The sequence below is a fragment of the Pteropus medius genome, unplaced genomic scaffold (assembly GCF_902729225.1).
Source record: "Pteropus medius unplaced genomic scaffold, Ma_sr-lr_union100, whole genome shotgun sequence".
NCBI lineage: Eukaryota > Metazoa > Chordata > Mammalia > Chiroptera > Pteropodidae > Pteropus > Pteropus medius.
Window position 1 is genome coordinate 3,854,285 of NW_024346667.1, and position 18,601 is coordinate 3,872,885.

The window sequence follows — 18,601 nt, forward strand, 5'->3', positions numbered from 1 at the left end:
ACAAGAGGTATTATGTCCAACCTGGAAGAGAAATGTACCATGCCAAGAAAGGAAGGAAGGACTGAAGGAAGGAAGAAGGGAAGGAAGGAAGGAAGGCAGAAGTCTCTATACCTGCAGGATCCCAGGGAAGTGAACTAGTCACATCACTCTAGCCTATACGAAACATGAGGGCTTTTAAAGCTTCAGGGTAAATTTAAAAAGCAATCACTTTACATTCAACTTTATATAGTACGGTATCTTTAATGCCAACTGCATTCTTCTCTTCACTCACCCAATGCTTCCTTACTCTTCCATACCAGCTTTCAGACAAATGCGAGACAGAACAGGGTGGAGTAGAAGAAAAATACAAACAGCGCCTTTCAGCTACTCCCCCCGCCTCCAAATAATTTCCAACAGTTTTTCCTACTATGAAAAAAAGTCACCCTATCTCAAGATACACAACAGTCATTCTGAGTCTTTAGTAGACACGGAGATACATACGCATGTCAGCACTCCCTGACCCCAACCCACGTCGCCGAATCTTAAGTAATCTTTAATCTAACACGAAGACGATGAGATACCTCTACCTGCTGTTTCGGGGTGAGGGTGGGTGGAGGACACCTTTCAAAGTAGCCCCAACAGTGTAACCAAAACACAGTTCCGGAATAAAATATTAAGAACACTTTTCCTTTCCCACCTTATCTACCGACTTAAGGATGCAAAAATCCATCTCTACACTATCTCATCTCTACAATTCTCCTGCCCGGAGTTCGGGGCGGAGATGTGTCCGGGGGAGGGGGCGGAGGCGAGGAGGAGAAGTGTGATCGGGCAACGGGACACGAACGAGTTGCTAACCCCAGCTACCCAGCTACCCAGCACCACGTCGCCAGCCCAAAGGTCCAGCACCAGGACCCCACGCACGCTTCCCTGCCCAGGCCCAGTTAAAAGCTATGACTCCAGCTATCTAACTTCCTATCTCTAGACATTTATTCAAGACTAACATATCAAACAAGTACACGTCACACAGTTTAAAACACAGTTAAACACCCCCAAACCCACACACCTCCAATACGCCTTACAGTTTCCCAAACTCCAAACAGGAGACCCCACCTCCAGGATTCAAACCTTCCGCCCATAGTGGAGGAGACGAGGAGAAAAGAGTTAGGGAGCAGCCGACGCCTTTCAATTACCGCCTCCCACGAACTGCCCCACCCCATACCCTGCGTCCGGGTCACCCACTCGGAAGACCCCTGCTTCCTCTCTTCTCTCAATCCGGCCGCTTAAGAGACCCATCCGCAGCCCACTCACTTTCTCCCCAAAAACCCTCCAAAAAAAAAAAAGTGAAAAGAAAGACGTGAGTAAAGAGACTTGAGGTAGTCCGGCTCGAAAACCGTTCGACTCACCTCGGAATGGTTGCTGAGTTCTCTCCGCGCGGCACAGCCCCCTCCCCAACGTCCCAGTACGACGGGCTGAGATGGGGAGGAGGGGAAAGCGGGAGGGGGAGGGGTGTCTTCCGCGTGGGGCGCGCGTCCGGAAGGGACTGGGGAGGGGTTGAGGTCCGCTCAGGAAGAGGAGAAGGGGGAGGGGAGGCCCCTATCTCCCAGTCTCCCCCTGAAAACCTCCCTTGTCTCAATCACATCAGACTGACTGTCTTTGTCTGGCTGACAACCGCCATATTGATATCAACAGCCCTGCTCCCACCTGCTGCCACCAGGCGGCCCTGGGAGTTGTAGTTCCTGCGTCCCCCGAGTGAAAGGGCGGGACTCGGCATCCAGAGTCCCAAGGGAACTACAGCTCCCGGCAAGTCCCGCGCCCATCCACTTTCCCACAGGGAGGAGGGGGAAAGGGGCGCCAGAGCCGTGAGAACTACACATCCCAGAATACCACAGGTCCCAGGCCCAGACTGGGGACATGAGATCATACTGGGGTGGAGAGGGAGGATAAATTGGCGGCGGAGATGAATTTGAGCGGACAGAAGGAGGCATTTAGAGTGGAGAGGGAGGAAAAGGAAAGATAACTACAGTTCCCATGATGCACGGAGGGTTGACTACATTTTCCGTGATGCCCCGGGAAGGGGGCGTAGAGAAGAAAGACTGCATGTCCCGCAATGCTCTCCGCGAGCGAGTGGCGGAGCTTGAACCGGAAGACAGTTTCTGGGTTTGAGGAGTCGATTGACTGGTGTTGAACAACCAAAAGTCCAGTATGAAACTGGTGAGTCTCCGCTCCTAGGTCAGAGGGCAATGGTTATACCGTATCCTTTTTGGACGCCGTCGTTTCCACCTTGGGAAGGGAACCGTCGCGAAAAAGGGCTGGCAATTGGGGAACTGGAAAGTGGGGTGGATTAAGGAAAGCTGCTGTTTGTTATTGAAGGGGTTAAAAATCACACCTCCCTACCCTCTCCAGTCCCCCAACCCTCACACGCAACTTCCAAGAGATCTTATACATCCCTGGTGGGTCCCCTTGTTAGATGAGAGGTTGACTGTAACATTTCTTCACCGACGAACTAAGGTTGGGCTTTATGAACTAGGTTTGACTTGTTTCTCAGCTGCCACGTGAGTGTCATAATAGGTTAACTTATTTCCATGCAGTGGCACTTTATTAGCGTTCCTCCTTACCGTTGTTGAGAAGGCTTTGGTTACTTATGAGCAAAAAGTAGAAAATATTGAGCAGAGTGTAATTATTAAATTTTCCATTATAGACTCCTAATTGCACTTGAAATTCAGAGAAGGTCGAGGTTAGTGCGCTTGGAGGATTTCAGTCTTAAATGCCGGATGGGATTATGGATGGGCTGAGAAGAGTTAAGACGTTACAGTCGGAAGCGCCCTTCTAGTTGCTAGCGGGGGTACCATCTGATTTATGAATTGCTTAAAAAAACCAATTAGATCTTAAAATTAAAAAAAAAAAAGACATTACAGCCCAGGGCTGTAGGGACTTTATGAGCCAAGGTTAGATGGAATATGCCAGTATACCTGGAGTCTTTGCTTCACAAAACTCAAACACCTGGCTTGGTGTATATATAGGTAAGTTTCTCAGACCTTGCTTTATTTTGAGCTATTTTACTGTCATTGTGCACACAGACCTAAGTAGTTTATTCCAGCTGTGTGGAATTAGTAATAGCATAATCAGGAGAATAGAAAATCATGTGAGATATGCTGTTCTTTTTAAAATCATGTTCCTGCAGCCAAATGTCAAGTTTTACTTTCTGTAATTTTAATACAAAAACAAAAGATTTTCATTTTCCATTTCTATAAATGGAAAAAGTACACACATCCCTCTCATTCTACCTTTGGTAATTACCATGCTACAGGTATATATACTTAGCAAAGTGTCAGCTGTTTTCTGAGAATTCAAAGTATTAAAAGTAGATTCAACTACAAACTGTCTCCATTTGAAGCCATTAATGTAAGGAGGGTGCTGATCAGTAAACCTTGAGAATATCAATTTGCTTCTGAGTCAGTGTGCTAAACACTTAAGAATGCAGAATTAGAAGCATGGCCCTAAAGAAGCATGTGATCTAATGAAGATAGAATAGTAAGCCAAAGATATAATTCATTGCATTCATGGTGAAACAGTCATGTTCAGTGTTTGGGGAATTGAGAGGATGATTGGGGAGGGGGCACTCAGACAGCTTCCTGGAAAGATGACTCTTGAACTGACGAAGATGAGTAGACTAGGGCCTTCCATGAATAGAATTCAGCTGAGGAGCAAAAGAGCTTGTGCCTAAATGGTAGACGCATAGACCATATGTCTTCAATAAAGGATAAATCACATTTGGTGTGTTTAATGAGAAGGCATGCAAATATGAAACAGTTTTCCCATAAAACTCATTTGCTGAGGTTGTCAGAGAGCCATGGTTTACATTTACTTTGGGCTGCTCATAATATCCTTTTGCTTAATTTATTTAGAGATGTGGAAACATGGAAAAAAGTAGAAACTTATTTTTTTCCCTTTAACCAAAAGATGCCTCAGAGGTAAGAGAAAGTGTCCCATCTGTAGTCCCTCCCTCTCATTTCAATCCATGTATTACGTGTTTAAACTCATTTGATAATAAATGATCTATAAAGCAGAATTACAGCAAAGTAGTTTCAAAATCATTGATGCTCAGAAAATGACTTTTTTTGTATGACATGCCTCTCATAGAGTTGGAATAAATCCTCCCATGGCGTAAAATTTTTAACTATGTGAACTGCTTCAAGAATACATAGCAAGCTATGTTTACATTTATCTCATAAAACACAGAAATACATTTTATTGAGCACATTTTTGTTTTTGAGATTATGACTTGCCAGTATACCCTTCCTACATAGTCTGAGTGCATCTTGTTGATTCTGCTTCTGTTCTTCAACGGGTCTGTTTCCAGTTCCACTAACACTGCCTTCGTGCTCTTTTCACTTGACACTTGGAATTCAGTAAGACCTTCTACCTGGTCTCCCTGCATTCCATCTTAACCCTCTCCAATTCAGTCTCTGCTTTGCATCCCAGAAGTTGTTTTAAATTGCAGAGTTCCATAAATCCCTCTATAGCTTCCTTTGCATAAAGTCTTATAATTCTTCACTTGATTTACTTGATCCTGCAGAATATGGCCCCGCCTACCTCTCCAGGCTCATGTTTAGCCATCATCTCCCTTGCTGTCCTTGTTCCAGTTTTACTGCACATCTTCCAGTTCCTTGAACTCTCCCTGTTCTCTTTTGACTCTGGGACTTTAAATATGTTCCATCGCCTACAACACTTTTCTACCTGCCTAAATTTATATATTTCTGTTCTCTGTTTAAATAGCACTTCTTCAAGGTTTCCTTGAATTAGGTACCTGTGTGCTTCCACAGCACATTTCCTTTTGCAACATTTATAATTATTGGATTTATTTTTGTCTTCCCTCTTGTAGACTCTGTGTTCCCAGGGCCAGATAGGGCGACGCTGCTAAATAGTTGAATAAATAATCTCTGAAGGATTATCAAGGTCGGTGAATATCATTGAGAAAAGATTAAGGAGTAAAGTTATAACATTACAGTAGCCATAATCATTGGAATAAAAAAGAATAATTGCTACCCTTTATGGAGCAATTACTGTGTGCCAGGCACTGTGCCAGTTACTTGCTTGTTAGTATTCTGTTTAATCCTTTGATCTAGGTGATAGTATTCTCATTTTACAGATAAGAATCTGAGCCTCAGGAAGGCGAAGTGGCTCAAAGTTACGCAAATGAAAACAGTGGGAGAGCCAAGATCTGAACCCAAGCTTCTTTCCTCAAGAGCCTATTGCTTAATGAGGGTAAGGTCTCCAGTACCTTGTGCAGTTCCTGGCACTTGCCAGAGTGCATACAGAGAAAAAGTTTATTCAAGGCTATTTTTTAAATTAGCTTTAAATGAAAGTTTGGTTAAATTTAGATCTTAAAAAAGATTAGTGATAAAAAAAAAAAAAGGTTTGGAAACTTTCTTGATAATATAAAGGGCTCCCTATTGGATCATACCATTTGAGGGCTCAAGTTTTTATACTACACAATTTATAAATGGTAATATGATACCATTTATGATTCTCTAACTACACATCATTCTCTTGGTAGATTTTTACACACCCAAGGGAAGACAGTGGGTATCATTATAATATAATCTTTAGATATCTCCTTCCTAGAGAGATAGCAACTGAAAAGATTTTAATGACCGTCTATTATGCAATATTCAGGCAGCTTTATTTAACTAAAGAAAATTCATTGGTACCTTCAATGAAGCAGAATCATTTTCAAAAGAACATGAAAATTAGAAATGTAGCCTCTAAATTAGCATGTTTTAGAGCATGTTCTGTTTTAGTATAGTTTGAGCCTAATTGGATACACCCTGATGGCCAATTCAGCTAAGGATGGGAACTAGAATTCACAGAGGTCCTTAACAAAAGACCGTGTAACACAAAAATACTGAATACATTGACAGAAATTGGGTTTGAAACATCATGGCCAGGAATTTAGTCATTCAAATAGATGAAGATCAAAGTGAATAAAATAGTAAGCAGTTCAAGAATGTAGCATGTCGTACTTGCTATAGATAGTTCCAAAGATGGAGAGAATCTTCTGGATTATTCGTTCCACAAAGATGCAGCCACAGTATACCCTTGGCATTTAAACTTTTAATACTTTCTATTTTATCTATTATATTTGACCCCAAAGATCGAAGACAGGGAATTATTTGTAATTTTGCTGAGGCATAAATTTGAATGTGACTTTAAGATTAATGATAACCCTTAGTGAATGAACCCAATTGCCTCGGAATCCATGGCTTGCTGCAGTTACTGTTGCCCTCTTGTTAAAAGTCTGAAAGAAAGGTCATTAAATGCTTGTTATGCCATACTTTTTGAATTTGATGGAGGAAATTATATGCTGTAATTGTTTTTACAAATTTAAAAACTCAAGAAGGCTATGAGATGTGTATTTTTCAGTGGTCTATTCTACTTTGTACAATATGCTGTCTCATTACTACTGGCTCTGAGGGGAAGGCTCAAACTTTTAACTCACTATTTCTCCTATGAAAACACATGGAAGAAAGAAATGGATTAATGACCTATTCCTAGTAGAAGACAAGTAAAACACCAACTGTAATTGTAGATCGTGAAGATCTTTGCTTGAACAGGTCAAATCCCCAAGGTCAATTTAACAAATCATTGGAAAGGGGTGTGGTTAATACTCACCTTGGATCTGAAAGTGATGGGTTCTTTCTCCAATTTACGGAATTGCAGAATCCTTTTGGCTTCTTAGAATTTGGATCAAGAACAGAAAAATCTCTTGCTATAAATTACACACTAACAATTTTATGGGTGCTTAATTCACTTATTGCAGTACAGTTGTTAAAATGTCAACCTGATTTCACTATCTTTTCTGTTTCATTTTGCTGGTTGATTAGAGTGCCCTCGTGTGTCTTTATGATGTAATATCATGTCAAGCTTTCGGAAAGGTCATGTTTTATCTCCACCTCAGTATGACAGGTGTTTTTTCCCCCTTTCAAATGATTTCCTTAAATTCTGAAAAGCTATGTGTGACATAGGCCAAGTCATATACCTTGTTCAGTAGTGTTCTGACATAAAAATGGGTAATTTACTCTTGGGCATTTCAAAGCCCTAATTGTTGCTCTGAAGATTACATCTTTTATATTTATCAAGGCAAATATATACATATACCGATGATAGATTCTTTTGATAATGGTTGTTAAAGAAAAAAAGTGTGTATGTATGTATCTGACTTACGATACAAGCATGACAGCATCACTGAAGACTACAGAAGTACATTTATGACTGGTTTGCCCTGAGTATTCAAATCCCTCTGCCACTTGCTCTGATAATCAGCAAAGAATATTTGACAGACAAGAGCTAAGATTGCATGCAGCATGGCCATGATAAAGCCCAGCATTCTTGGCTTGCTGGATACCAACAGAGGTCCAGGCATAAACTGCCCGTAAGGTCTCTGTCATCCATTTATTCAGTCAACAAGTCTTCCTGAACACAGGCCTCCTCTGTGCTAGGCATTGCTCAAGGTACTTGATATATTACAGTGAACAAAATACATTTACTCTCTGCCTTTATGGAATGTAAAGTCTGGTGGTCTTACAATGCAATTCAAACATTATTACAGTGAACTTCCTAATGTAGGGTTATTGTTGGGCACTGGCTCAAGTGTTTTTTAATGCATCTGTAAAAAAATGTAATTATATCCAAGAATACATCTTCTTAAAATTTTAACAGGACAAACTAGACCGCTAGTTTACCATCGTTCCGATTATGTCTGAGAACCCATTTCCCCACCTTGCCAACAATGCCATGTTTCTTTACTCTTAGTATGTGTCTTAGAAATGTAACTTTCTTCTTTCATAAGTCATCACACCCACTTGTCTCTTAGACTTCAGCCATATTTAGTGGAACGCCCTTGTGGTGATACGTGAATGTGGGGAAATGTACCAAAAAGGGGAACATATTTCTTCAGATAAAAAAGTGGTGTCATAAGAATCTTTAAAAGGACTTTAAAAAGAATCTGTGGTGTTGCTTTGAAAATGCTGGTGCATGAGTGTAGTAATTAAAGATGACGGTATCATAGGATCAAGCAAATTAGAGAGGCAGTTGGGCCAAGTGTGTAAAATAGCAGAGGAGGTCTCTTATACCCCCTAGAAAAGGGACAACCAGTAAGATGAAGCTAAGAATTGACTTATCAGGAAGGCTAAGGAAGAGGTAGATGCCAGAATTTGTAGAGACTGTGAGGAAAAGGTAAAATATAAACAGAATCGGAATAGGAAAGATTGTAGGAGAAAAGAATCAGCTTGAAAACCCCCAAGGTGCTTAGTGATCAAGACTAAGAACTGTGTGGTGGGAACCTTACTGTGAGAAAAACAGGAAATTTAAACTGTCCCTTATTGACCATGTGTCTGAACGAAGTGCCTTAAAGGTCTAAAACATTTAAATTTATTAAAAGCACAATTGAACAAATGAACATAAGCTTTCTCAAGGATAATCAGATGATATCCAAGAAAGCAATTCTTTTTAGGAAATGTAAAACTAACACCATTTCTACCCTTAAAGTACAGTTTATTTTCGATCACTCATGTTTATGAGGGGATGGAGGGAGGTGACTATAAAATATCTTGCATTAGTAAATAATCCGTTCCTCAGATTTATGGCCTAAGCAGTTCTTTTTTCCTAAATACAATACTTTCTACATTTTTCTATTCCATTTTTCTTCAAACTAGAGGAAGATGTAATTGGATGTTCTAATTTAATAACTCTTCCCATTTTTTAGCATGTGGAAATATGGGTAAACAAGCAGTAGTGTTAATGTAAAGGATATTATAATCATCTATTTTTTACATTTTAAACAACTTTATTGAGCTATAATTTACATATCAAAAATTCATGCATTTAAAGGGTACAATGCAATAATTTTTAGTAAATTTACAGAGTTGTGCAACAATTACCACAATCCAGTTTTAGAATATTTCCATCCCTCCAAAAAGATCCCTTGTGCCCATTAGCAGTCAATCCTCACTATTACCTCCAGGCATAGGCAACCACTAATCTACTTTCTGTCTTGTAGATTTGCCTTTTCTGGTCATTTCACATAAATTGACTCATGCACTATGTGGTCTTTGGTGTCTGACTTCTTTCACTTAGCATAATGTTTTGAGGTCCATCCATGTTGTAGCATGTGCTGCTCAATAATATTCCACAATATAAATATGCCACATTTTGTTTATCCACGTACCAGTTGATAGACATTTGGATTGTTTGAACTTTCGGGCTATCATTGTGTGTACATAAGTTTTTATTTCTAATACTTCCATGTTTTTGTTTCTTTTTCTTACATGATTGCACTGGCCAGACCCTCCAGTACAATATTGAATGAAGTGGAGCAAGCAAATATCCTTGTTCATCTTTTCCCCTTTCCCAATCTTAGGGCAGAAACATTCATTTTTCCACTATTGATGGTGATGTGAACTGTAGGTTTTTTTATAGATGCCCTTTATCAAGTTAAGAATGTTCCCTTCTGTCCTTAGTTTGTTGAGCATTTTTATCATGAATGAATCTTGGATTTTATCAAATGTTTTTCCTTTGGATATCAAGATGATCATGTGGTTATTGTCCTTTATGTTAATATGGTGTATTACCTTAATTGAATTTTGAATGTTAAGTCAATCTTTCATTCTAAGGGCAATTCCCACTTGGTCATGATGTTTAATCCTTAATATATTTTGCTGGATTTGGTCTGCTAATATTTTGTTGAGGATTTTTGCATATATATTCATGAGAGATACTGGTCTGTAGTTTTCTCGTGATATCTTTGTCTGGCTTTGGTATCAGTAATATTGTTCTCACAGAATGAGTTGGGAAATGTTCCCTCCTCCTCTATATTCTGGAAGAGTGTGTGAAGAATTGTTATTATTTCTTCTTTAAATCTTTGGTAGAATTCATCAACGAAGCCATCTGAGCCTTAGCTTTTCTTTAAGGGAAGATTTTTAATTGACTTATTCAATTTCTTTAATTGCTATAGGTCTCTTCAGATTTTCTATTTGTGGATTACATTTTTTAAAAATTGCAGTAAAATATACAAAACATAAAATGTACTATTTTAACCATTTTTATTTTTATTAAAAAAACCTTATACCATTTTATTTTTTATTAAAATATTGAAGTGACATTGGTTAATAAAATCAAATAAATTTCAGGTGTACAATTCAACAATACGTTAAGTATATATTGCTTTGTGTGTTTGTCACCCAAAGTTAAATTTCCTTCCGTCAACAAATATTTGACCCCCTTTACTCCTATCTACCTCCCGCCTCCTCCCTTCCCTCTGGTAACTACTAATCCACTGTCGGTGTCCTTGAGTCTCTGTCATGTTTGTTGCTTTCCTTTTTATATCCCACATGTGAGTGAAATCATATAGTTCTCAACCTTTTCTGTCTGACTTATTTCACATAGCATAATAATCTCAATATCCATCCATGTTGCAAATGGCAGTATTTCATCTTTTCTTATGGCTGAGTAATAATCCACTGTATATGTACTACATCTTCTTTGTCCAATCATCTATCATAGGATACTTTGGTTGCTTCCATGTTAAACTCAGGGACCTTGGATTTAGAGGGGATATTATGAATTTGACCTCAAAGGTAAGGGAAGTAAAAGCAAAAATAAATGAATAGGACTATATCAAACTAAAAAGCTTCTGCACAGCAAAAGAAACCATCAACAAGGCAAAGAAGCAACCATCCAAATGGGAGAATATGTTTGCAAACAGCATTTCTGATAAGGGCCTAATATCCAAAACATTAAGAATGCATACGACTCAACAATAAAAAATTCAATTAAAAAATGAGCAAAGGACCTGAACAGGCACTTCTGAGAAGACATACAAATGGCCAACAGACATGTGAAAAGGTGCTCAACTTCACTAGCTATTAGAGAAGTACAAATCAAAACCACAATGAGATCCCACCTCACACCTGTTAGAATGGCTGTCATCAACAGGACAACTATTTTAACCATTTTTAAATGTACAGTTCAATGGCATTAAGTACATTCACGTTGTGCAGCTGTCACCACCATTCATCTCCAGACATCACTTTGCATAATACTTTCAAGGTTCATCCGTGTTGTAGCACATCTCAGAATTTCTTTTTAAGGCTGAATATTATTCTGTTGTATGTAAGACATTTTATTTACTCTTTCATCTGTTGATGGACACTTGGGTTGTTTCTACCTTTTGGCTATTGTGAATAAAGCTGTTGTGAACATGGGCGTACAAATATCGACATCTCTGCCTTCAATTTTTTTAGCTATACAGTCATCCCCCCATGTCCATGGTTTTGCTTTCTGTGGTTTCAGTACCTATAGCCAGCCATGGTCCGAAAATATTAAATGTAAAATTCCAGAAATAAAAAATTGCGTACTATTCTGAGTAGAGGAATGAAATCTTGCACTGTGCTGCTCCATCCCACCCAGGACATGAATCATTCTTTTGTCCAGTGTCTCCACTGGACAGCTATATGCTATATGCACTTCCCTCCCGATAGTCACTTAGTAGCCATCTTGGTTATCAGATGAACTATCAAGGTATTGCAGTGCTTGTGTTCAAGTAACCCTTATTTTACTTAATAATACCACATTCATGTAATTTTCATTACCATATATTGTTATAATTGTTCTAGTTCATTAGTTATTGTCGTTAATCTCTTACTGTGCTTAATTTATAAATTAAACTTTGTCATAGGTATGTATGTATAGGAAAAAACGTAGTATTTATAGTTCAGATATCCACAGGATTGGGGGCTTGGAATGTATCCACTCCCCCTCCCCCAGATAACGAGACTATTGTATACCCAGAAATGAATTGCTAGATCACATAGTAATTCTCAGTTTAATTTTTCAGAGAATGAACATACTGTTTTCCACAGCATCTGCACCTGCACCATTTTATATTCCCACCAGTCATGCACAAGGGTTTTGGTTTCTCCACATTTCCTCTCGTCAGACTTGTCATTTTCTGTTTGTTTTCATAATAACCATTCTAATAAAAAGCAGTATCTCACTGTGGTTTTGACTTACATTTCCCTAATGATTAGTGATATTGAGCTTCTTTTGGTATTTTTTTAGATAGTTAATACATGTACATTGTTTAATTTTAAAAAAGCAAACTGTACAACAGGTTTTTAAAAAAAATGAAAAGATCCTTCCCTACCTTTGCCTTCCTCCTTAGAGAAATCTCGGTTATCAGTTTCTTATGTGTCCTTCAGAGATATTCTGTGGACTTTTACACATTTGTGTAATTTTCATTTCTTTTTTTATGTTTTGTATAAGTGGTGAGATATTACCCACATGGTTTTGCATGTTCCTTTTTTTAATTTAGAAGTGCATCTTATAAACTATTTCATATCAGTATTCATATCAATAACTACTCACTGAAAAGTAAAGAAAAAGGTGTCATTATACTTTTTATTTTTCTCTCATGTATCAGATGTGGGACATGTTTTCATATGTTTATAAATGCATCTATTTCTATATCTCAACTCTCTTCTATCCTACTTGATCTGTTAATATTACAGTAGTAAACTATTTTACCTTAGGTAGCTTTAGAGTATATTTTAGTTTCTCATAGTACTTGTTCCCATTTATTGCTCTTCACTTCAGAATTTTCCAGACTGCTCTCATTTATTTTTCATATAAAATTTAGAATTTTTAGTTCTCAGTAAAGTCCTTTTCAAGTTTTTATTGGAATCAAGTTAAATTTACAAAATGTAAGGAGAAAATTGACTTATTTCAACATATCATTGTGTCTATCTGAGCACAAGAAATGTCTTCCTTTAAACTTTTAATAAACCTATCTTTATCTTTTTGGTTGGTACTGTAATTGGAATCTTTTCCTACATAGATTACATATAAGAAGAGTTTCTTTTTAAATTCTTTTTGCAGCACCTTGTTGAGTTTTCTTATTTTAATTTTTACTAGTTTTCCAGTTAATTCTCTTGGATTTTCAGGTATATGACTTTGCAGATAATGATTTTAAACATGGTTTTGTCTCCCTGCCCCGCCCCCCGAAACGTGATTACATTGGCTTATGTTTTCAGAATAGTTTGGAATAGGAGTAGTGGTGGTAGGCATCTCTGTTCTATCTTTGACATGAGTAGACATGCTGCTTGAACTCAGCATGTCACTGTTATACTGACTTTTGGTTTGAAATATTTTTATATTTTAATTTACATACTGTAGCTGCTTTCTTGGTACAGAATTTTCTAGTCACTAATAAGTGAGATTCTTTCACATAGGCCAACAGTTATTTTCTAAAGGGAAGATCTATTTCTGTTGTATTGTTTATTCTAGGCAGTTAATTATATCTTGCAAACTTCTTCCAGACTTTTGAGAAAACAATGGTTTTTATAACTTAAAGTCTTAGGTGGTGAGCAAAAGACTCATAGAAGTAAAAGACTTCTATGACCTTAAAAGAAAATTGCAAGGCTTCCTTGGAAAACAGAACAGCCAGAAATAGTTTCCCTCTCTGTACTTAGGAGAGGGGCCGGATAAAGGCGAGAAATGTAAACAAATCAGTCTGTTAAAATAAACATAATTACCACACCAAAAAAATCTCTATAGAAACAAAAAGGAGTTCAGAACCCTAGGCAGTAGCTTATTTATTTTAAGCTATATTTGATTCAAGCTATGTAGATCCAATAGGAAGAAACTGTTGATGAACTGACTGTGTGATAGTTAAAACTAACAGGAGAAAGAATAACAAAAATCCATCGTTTGGCTATTCCATCTAACAAATGTTATTAAATGCCTATTTTGTACCAAACCTCTTCAGTGCTGTGGGACGTATAAAAGATAAATAACATAGATCCTACCTATCAGTAACTCACTATTTTACAAGCCATGGACACAGTGTACTCTGTGTACTATTTATGTATGAGACTGAGTGTGTGTAGTTTTAGTGATAGACCGTGATAAAGGTAATAGTGGGATATGTAAGATCAGGATTATGAAAGATGAATTCCAACCAGAGACTCAAAATTTCCTAGAGAAGTAAAATTTGATCTGGCCTTGAAAAGTACCTTGACTGACAAATATGTCAGAGGAGGAGCATTGTATAATTGCAGGAAGAAAGAAAAGTTCAAAAAGATTTGGATTATGTTGAATGTTCTTAACAGACACACACACAAACCAACAAACAATAATAATAAAGGGAGAGGAAACTTACAGAGGTGATGGATATGTTTATGGCCTTGATGGTGGTGATGGTTTCATGGGTGTAAACTTATTCCCAAACTCATTGAGTTTGTTATGTACATTAAATACATACCAATACATTTTTACGTGTCAATCATACCTCAAAAAAGTGGTTTAAAAAAAGATTTGGAATGTGATGTTCAGTTTCCCCCAATAATATGCATATATACACTTTATTTTTGCTTTATAGTTCTCTGTAGCAGTGTGCAGAGAAACAGGCACATTTCTGTCCTCTCACATCCTTCTAATTTATTACTTCAGATTATCAACATTTTCATTGAATATGTACAATTAACATATGAAAGATTTGTATGTGTGATTGGAGCACTAGATCACCGCAGTTGGGACCAGGGACGGACTTGCTAATTGCAATAGGAATGGAAGTTAGAAAGGTAGATTGAAGCCACAGTGGTGGACTTACTGATTTGGACAGTAACAGCAAGTTTAGGAGTTTAAGAATTTTAAAACCCCTAGAACCTTTAAATTCATCCTTTTGGAAATCTAGGACAAAAGAGTTAGGAGAACTATATTCTCCACACTTAAGAAGAATTTCAGAATGTGAAATAGAAAAGTTTGATTCATTGCAGTTACAGAAAATATTTCTGAAAAGTGAAATATAATCAAAAGAAGCATCAGTGAGTTTAGCAAATGCAGCAAACAAATGCAAAGTCAGAACTACTAATTTAGGACAAGATTTTTCTAAGCATTTTATGAGAACCTCATAAGCAGTAACAGAATTCATAAACACATCAGAAGTGAAAGGGATCCAGAGAGTCAATGGGACCAGCTGATGGGCACCATATCAGAAGAGCGACCAGATAGGAAAAAGAGAACAGATGATGTATTATTGAATTGTACACTTAAAAACTATATAATTTTATTAACCAATGTCACCTCAATGAATTTAATTTTAAAATATATTTATGTCATATACATAGCTCTGTTAACTTTTTTTTTAACCATTTTTAAAGTTCTGGTGTCAGGCAGCCAACAGTGTCTATTCCCAAACCAGCCCCTACCTGTTTTCCCTCCCTCACTCTTACCATCAACATTCCCACCCTTTCTGTCAACATTCCCACCCTTTCTAAGCTTCTGTTGCGAGGGGCTGTGGGGGTGCTCTTTATGACCACTTTCTGCTTCTTTATTCATTTTCATGGAAAGCCAAGTCAGAGGACAGTTTAAGCAAGAGGAAGCAACCATTAAGTGTCAGTTACCTAACTGTGCATGATAGCTAGCTACTCTCCAACCAGAGGTGAGTCTCTGTGTTCACCATGCGTGCTACAGATTTTATGCTCGAGTGGAAAATTATCCCTCTATTTTATCCAGCTGTGTAGTCAGTTTGACAGTGAGTGTGATTGGCACTTTTAACAGCTCTCCTGAAAGATAGAATCAAGGTACAAAGTGGAAGAAAGTGAAAGACTACCAAGTAAAATTCAAATGTATTTATAGAAGTCTCTGCGTGTGGGAAGGCTTGGCACAAAATTCTTAACAGGGGTAATAGTTCCCTGCTAATTAGGCAGATTTGGCTCAGTGGAAGGGCTTTAACTTAGAATGGTGTGGTAGGAGGCAGGGAGTCTTAAAAGAATGTGCTCCCCCCTTTGCCTTGCTCACTAAATCTTATACACCCTTTTAGGGCAGGGAGTGTCTCCTCCCCTAATGAGCTGCACTTGTTGATGGTGAATGTGTATGCTCGGGTGCATTGGTGCAGAGAAAAGTGCACAAGCCCTGGAAAAGCTACGTTTCTCATTTTTAAAAGGTATTTTGGCTAGATGACCTTAGAATTCCCTGCAGCTTATAAATCGTGTAATTTCTCATACTTTCAGAAAGTCAGCTGAAAAAGAACACTGTAGCACAGACACATCTTGATGACAGGTTATATAAAAGACCAAGGAGTTCTGGTTGACCCAATAAAATAATAGAATGATGAGAAACAACATTTTTGAGTTAAAAGAGAGCTTAGAAATAATCTAGTTAAGTCTTCTCATTTGTCAGATGAAGAAATTTGAGGCCCAAAGAATTTAGGCATTCATTTGGACTAGTACCAACTTAGAGGCAATATTAGAACTAGTGCTTTTTGTCTAGGTGAAATGAGATATTGGGCATCATGGTGCACTGCCCAACAATAAAATCTGACTCCAGTTTATTTACTAAAAGTAATTGCCAACTTTGGGAAATAGTTTAATAGTTTGTTATAAACTTAAATATATATAACCTAGTAGTCCCACTCTTAAATATTTGCCCAAGGGATATAAATGTATGTGAATGTTTGTAGCAGCTTTATTCATAATCATCAAAAACTGGAAACAACCCAAATACCCATCAACTTGTGAATGGCTAAGTAAATTGTGGTCCATCTATACAATGGAATACTCCTTAGCAATAAAAATGAATGATACCTGCAGCAACAAGGGTGGATCTTAAAAGCATTATGCTAATAGTGAGCAGATTTCCAATTGCTCTGCATCCTTATCAGCACTTGTCAGTCTTTAATTCTGATCCTTCTAGTAAGAATGTGGTAGTTACTTATCGTGGTTTTAATTTGTATTTTTCTAAGGACTAATGTTTAGTTAGCATCTTTTCACTTCCCATCTATATGTCTTCTCCAGTATGTATTCAAATATTTTGCCCATTATTATGGCATCGTTTGTGCTCAAGTTGTAAAAATTATTTTTATTTTCTGTATTTGAGTTCTTTATCAAATATGTTTTTGCAAATAGTTTCTCCCAGGCTGTGGTTAGTTTCATTTTCAGTGTCTTTTGAAGAACAGAAGTTTAAATTTTGATATCCAGTTATGGTTCTTGCTTTTTGTGTCTAATCTAAGAAATCTTTGCCTAACCCAAGGCACACAGATTTTCCCATTTTTCTACAGTTTGCCCTGTCCAATTCAGTATCCACCAGCTACATGTGGCTGTTAACACTCACAGTGTTACCAGCGTGGCCAAGAAACTGAATTTTAAATTACATTCCATTTTAATTTAACTTAAAAAGCTGGTACTTGATTCAATTATTGAAAATTTTTAATACATTCGTAAGAACTTGGGTATAAGGATCTACTTTTTCAACCGTAGATTTTATGAAGCCTAAATGCATATCAAATATTTCAGATGAAAATTTAGTATCCGAATTAAAATATGCTGTAAGTGTAAAGTTCAATCATTTTGAAGATTTAGTACAAAAAAGTGATATAAAATATTAATATTTTATATTGATTATGTGTTGAAATAATAATTTAGATATATTGGGTTAAATGAAGTATATTGCTAAAATTAATTTCACCTGTTCCTTTTACTTTTTTAACTTAGCTACTAGAAAATGTAAAATTATGTGTGTAGCATATGTTATATTTCTATTGGACAGTGCTTTTCTAGAAGTTTTATTGTTTTAGCTCTTATTTTTAGTTTTATGATCCATTTGAGTTCAAAGCCCCTTTAACTCTAATATTTTATGATTTTTATGTAAGCTAAGAATCGGATGTGCATAAGCTAGACTATGGGGAAAAAACTAAATTAAAAAAACGAAAGCTTGTGGATTTTATTGCTAGTATACAACTTCTCAGGGATATGAAAATGACTGTGTCCGTAGTCTGAATTGACTAATATAATACTCTCCCTTATTGGTCTATTCCAAGCTGTCTGCCTTAGAAGTAACATAGCAGGGATTACATAGTGATATAATAGGGAAATAACATTAAGTGAGAAGTTAGAAAAGATGTATAAGAAAAACTATAGTTACTTTTATTTCTAAGATTCTTAGATTTTTTTTTCCATCCAGCTATCTTATCCATAATAAGTCTGTTGCTCTTTGCATAATACATTCTCATTGTTTTTCTTATTCCTAATATATTAGTGGAATGATTTAAGAGAAAGCATTTAGAACTTGTGCTGGTTTGAGTGCGAATTCAGTCTATTATTAACTATGTGATCTTGGGCATTGACAATCAAGTCGGTATTAATAATATTCAGTTGTTAGGAAGGAACTAATTAAATACTGGATAAAAAGTATTTGTCAGTAATTCTTATTAATAGTGAAGGTAATTCATACAATGAAATTTCCAATTCCTATTCCTCTGTAACCCAGGGTCTACTTTTATTTTTAGAATTCATTTTCAAGTGTTAGCATTGATGTGTATTTTTATGAATATGTATATTTTACAAGTATAGCTATCGTATTAATATGACATTTCTGGTAATTAGATAATTATCAATATCATTTGAAAATTTTATCATAAAATTATAAAGACTTGCCAAATCTTGTTAGAAAAGTGTTTCGCCATACTTTATAAGACTAGAAGACATCAAGATGTTCATTAAAGTTATCAACATAATCTCAATAATTTTAAAAATCTGGAAGTTACCTTGTTTCTTTCCCTCGCCCCCAG

General features: G+C 36.9%; 2 protein-coding genes across 22 annotated transcripts in view; one reads left to right on the forward strand and one right to left on the reverse strand.

The window, feature by feature from the left end:
* The window catches only part of HMBOX1 (homeobox containing 1), a 151,050-nt gene extending 149,361 nt beyond the window's left edge, over nt 1-1,689 (reverse strand). For 7 of the 16 annotated variants that reach the window (XR_005655638.1, XM_039875872.1, XM_039875882.1 and 4 more), the window contains exon 1: nt 1,383-1,689. The gene's annotated coding sequence lies outside the window, so the exon portion shown is untranslated. Of the gene's footprint in view, nt 1-1,042; nt 1,349-1,382 lie in introns of those variants that run through there. The other 9 variants (XR_005655636.1, XM_039875875.1, XM_039875877.1 and 6 more) reach the window with 2 other exon arrangements.
* Nucleotides 1,690-1,881: 192 nt separating this feature from the next.
* Nucleotides 1,882-18,601, forward strand: part of INTS9 (integrator complex subunit 9) — an 81,686-nt gene continuing 64,966 nt past the window's right edge. For 2 of the 6 annotated variants that reach the window (XR_005655634.1, XM_039875864.1), the window contains exon 1: nt 5,129-5,244. Coding sequence is in view for 4 of the 6 variants with exons in the window: in XM_039875864.1 (XP_039731798.1) it covers nt 5,176-5,244 (69 nt within the window). In the remaining 2 variants the exon portion in view is untranslated. Of the gene's footprint in view, nt 2,191-2,904; nt 3,000-5,128; nt 5,245-18,601 lie in introns of those variants that run through there. The other 4 variants (XM_039875866.1, XM_039875865.1, XM_039875867.1 and 1 more) reach the window with 4 other exon arrangements.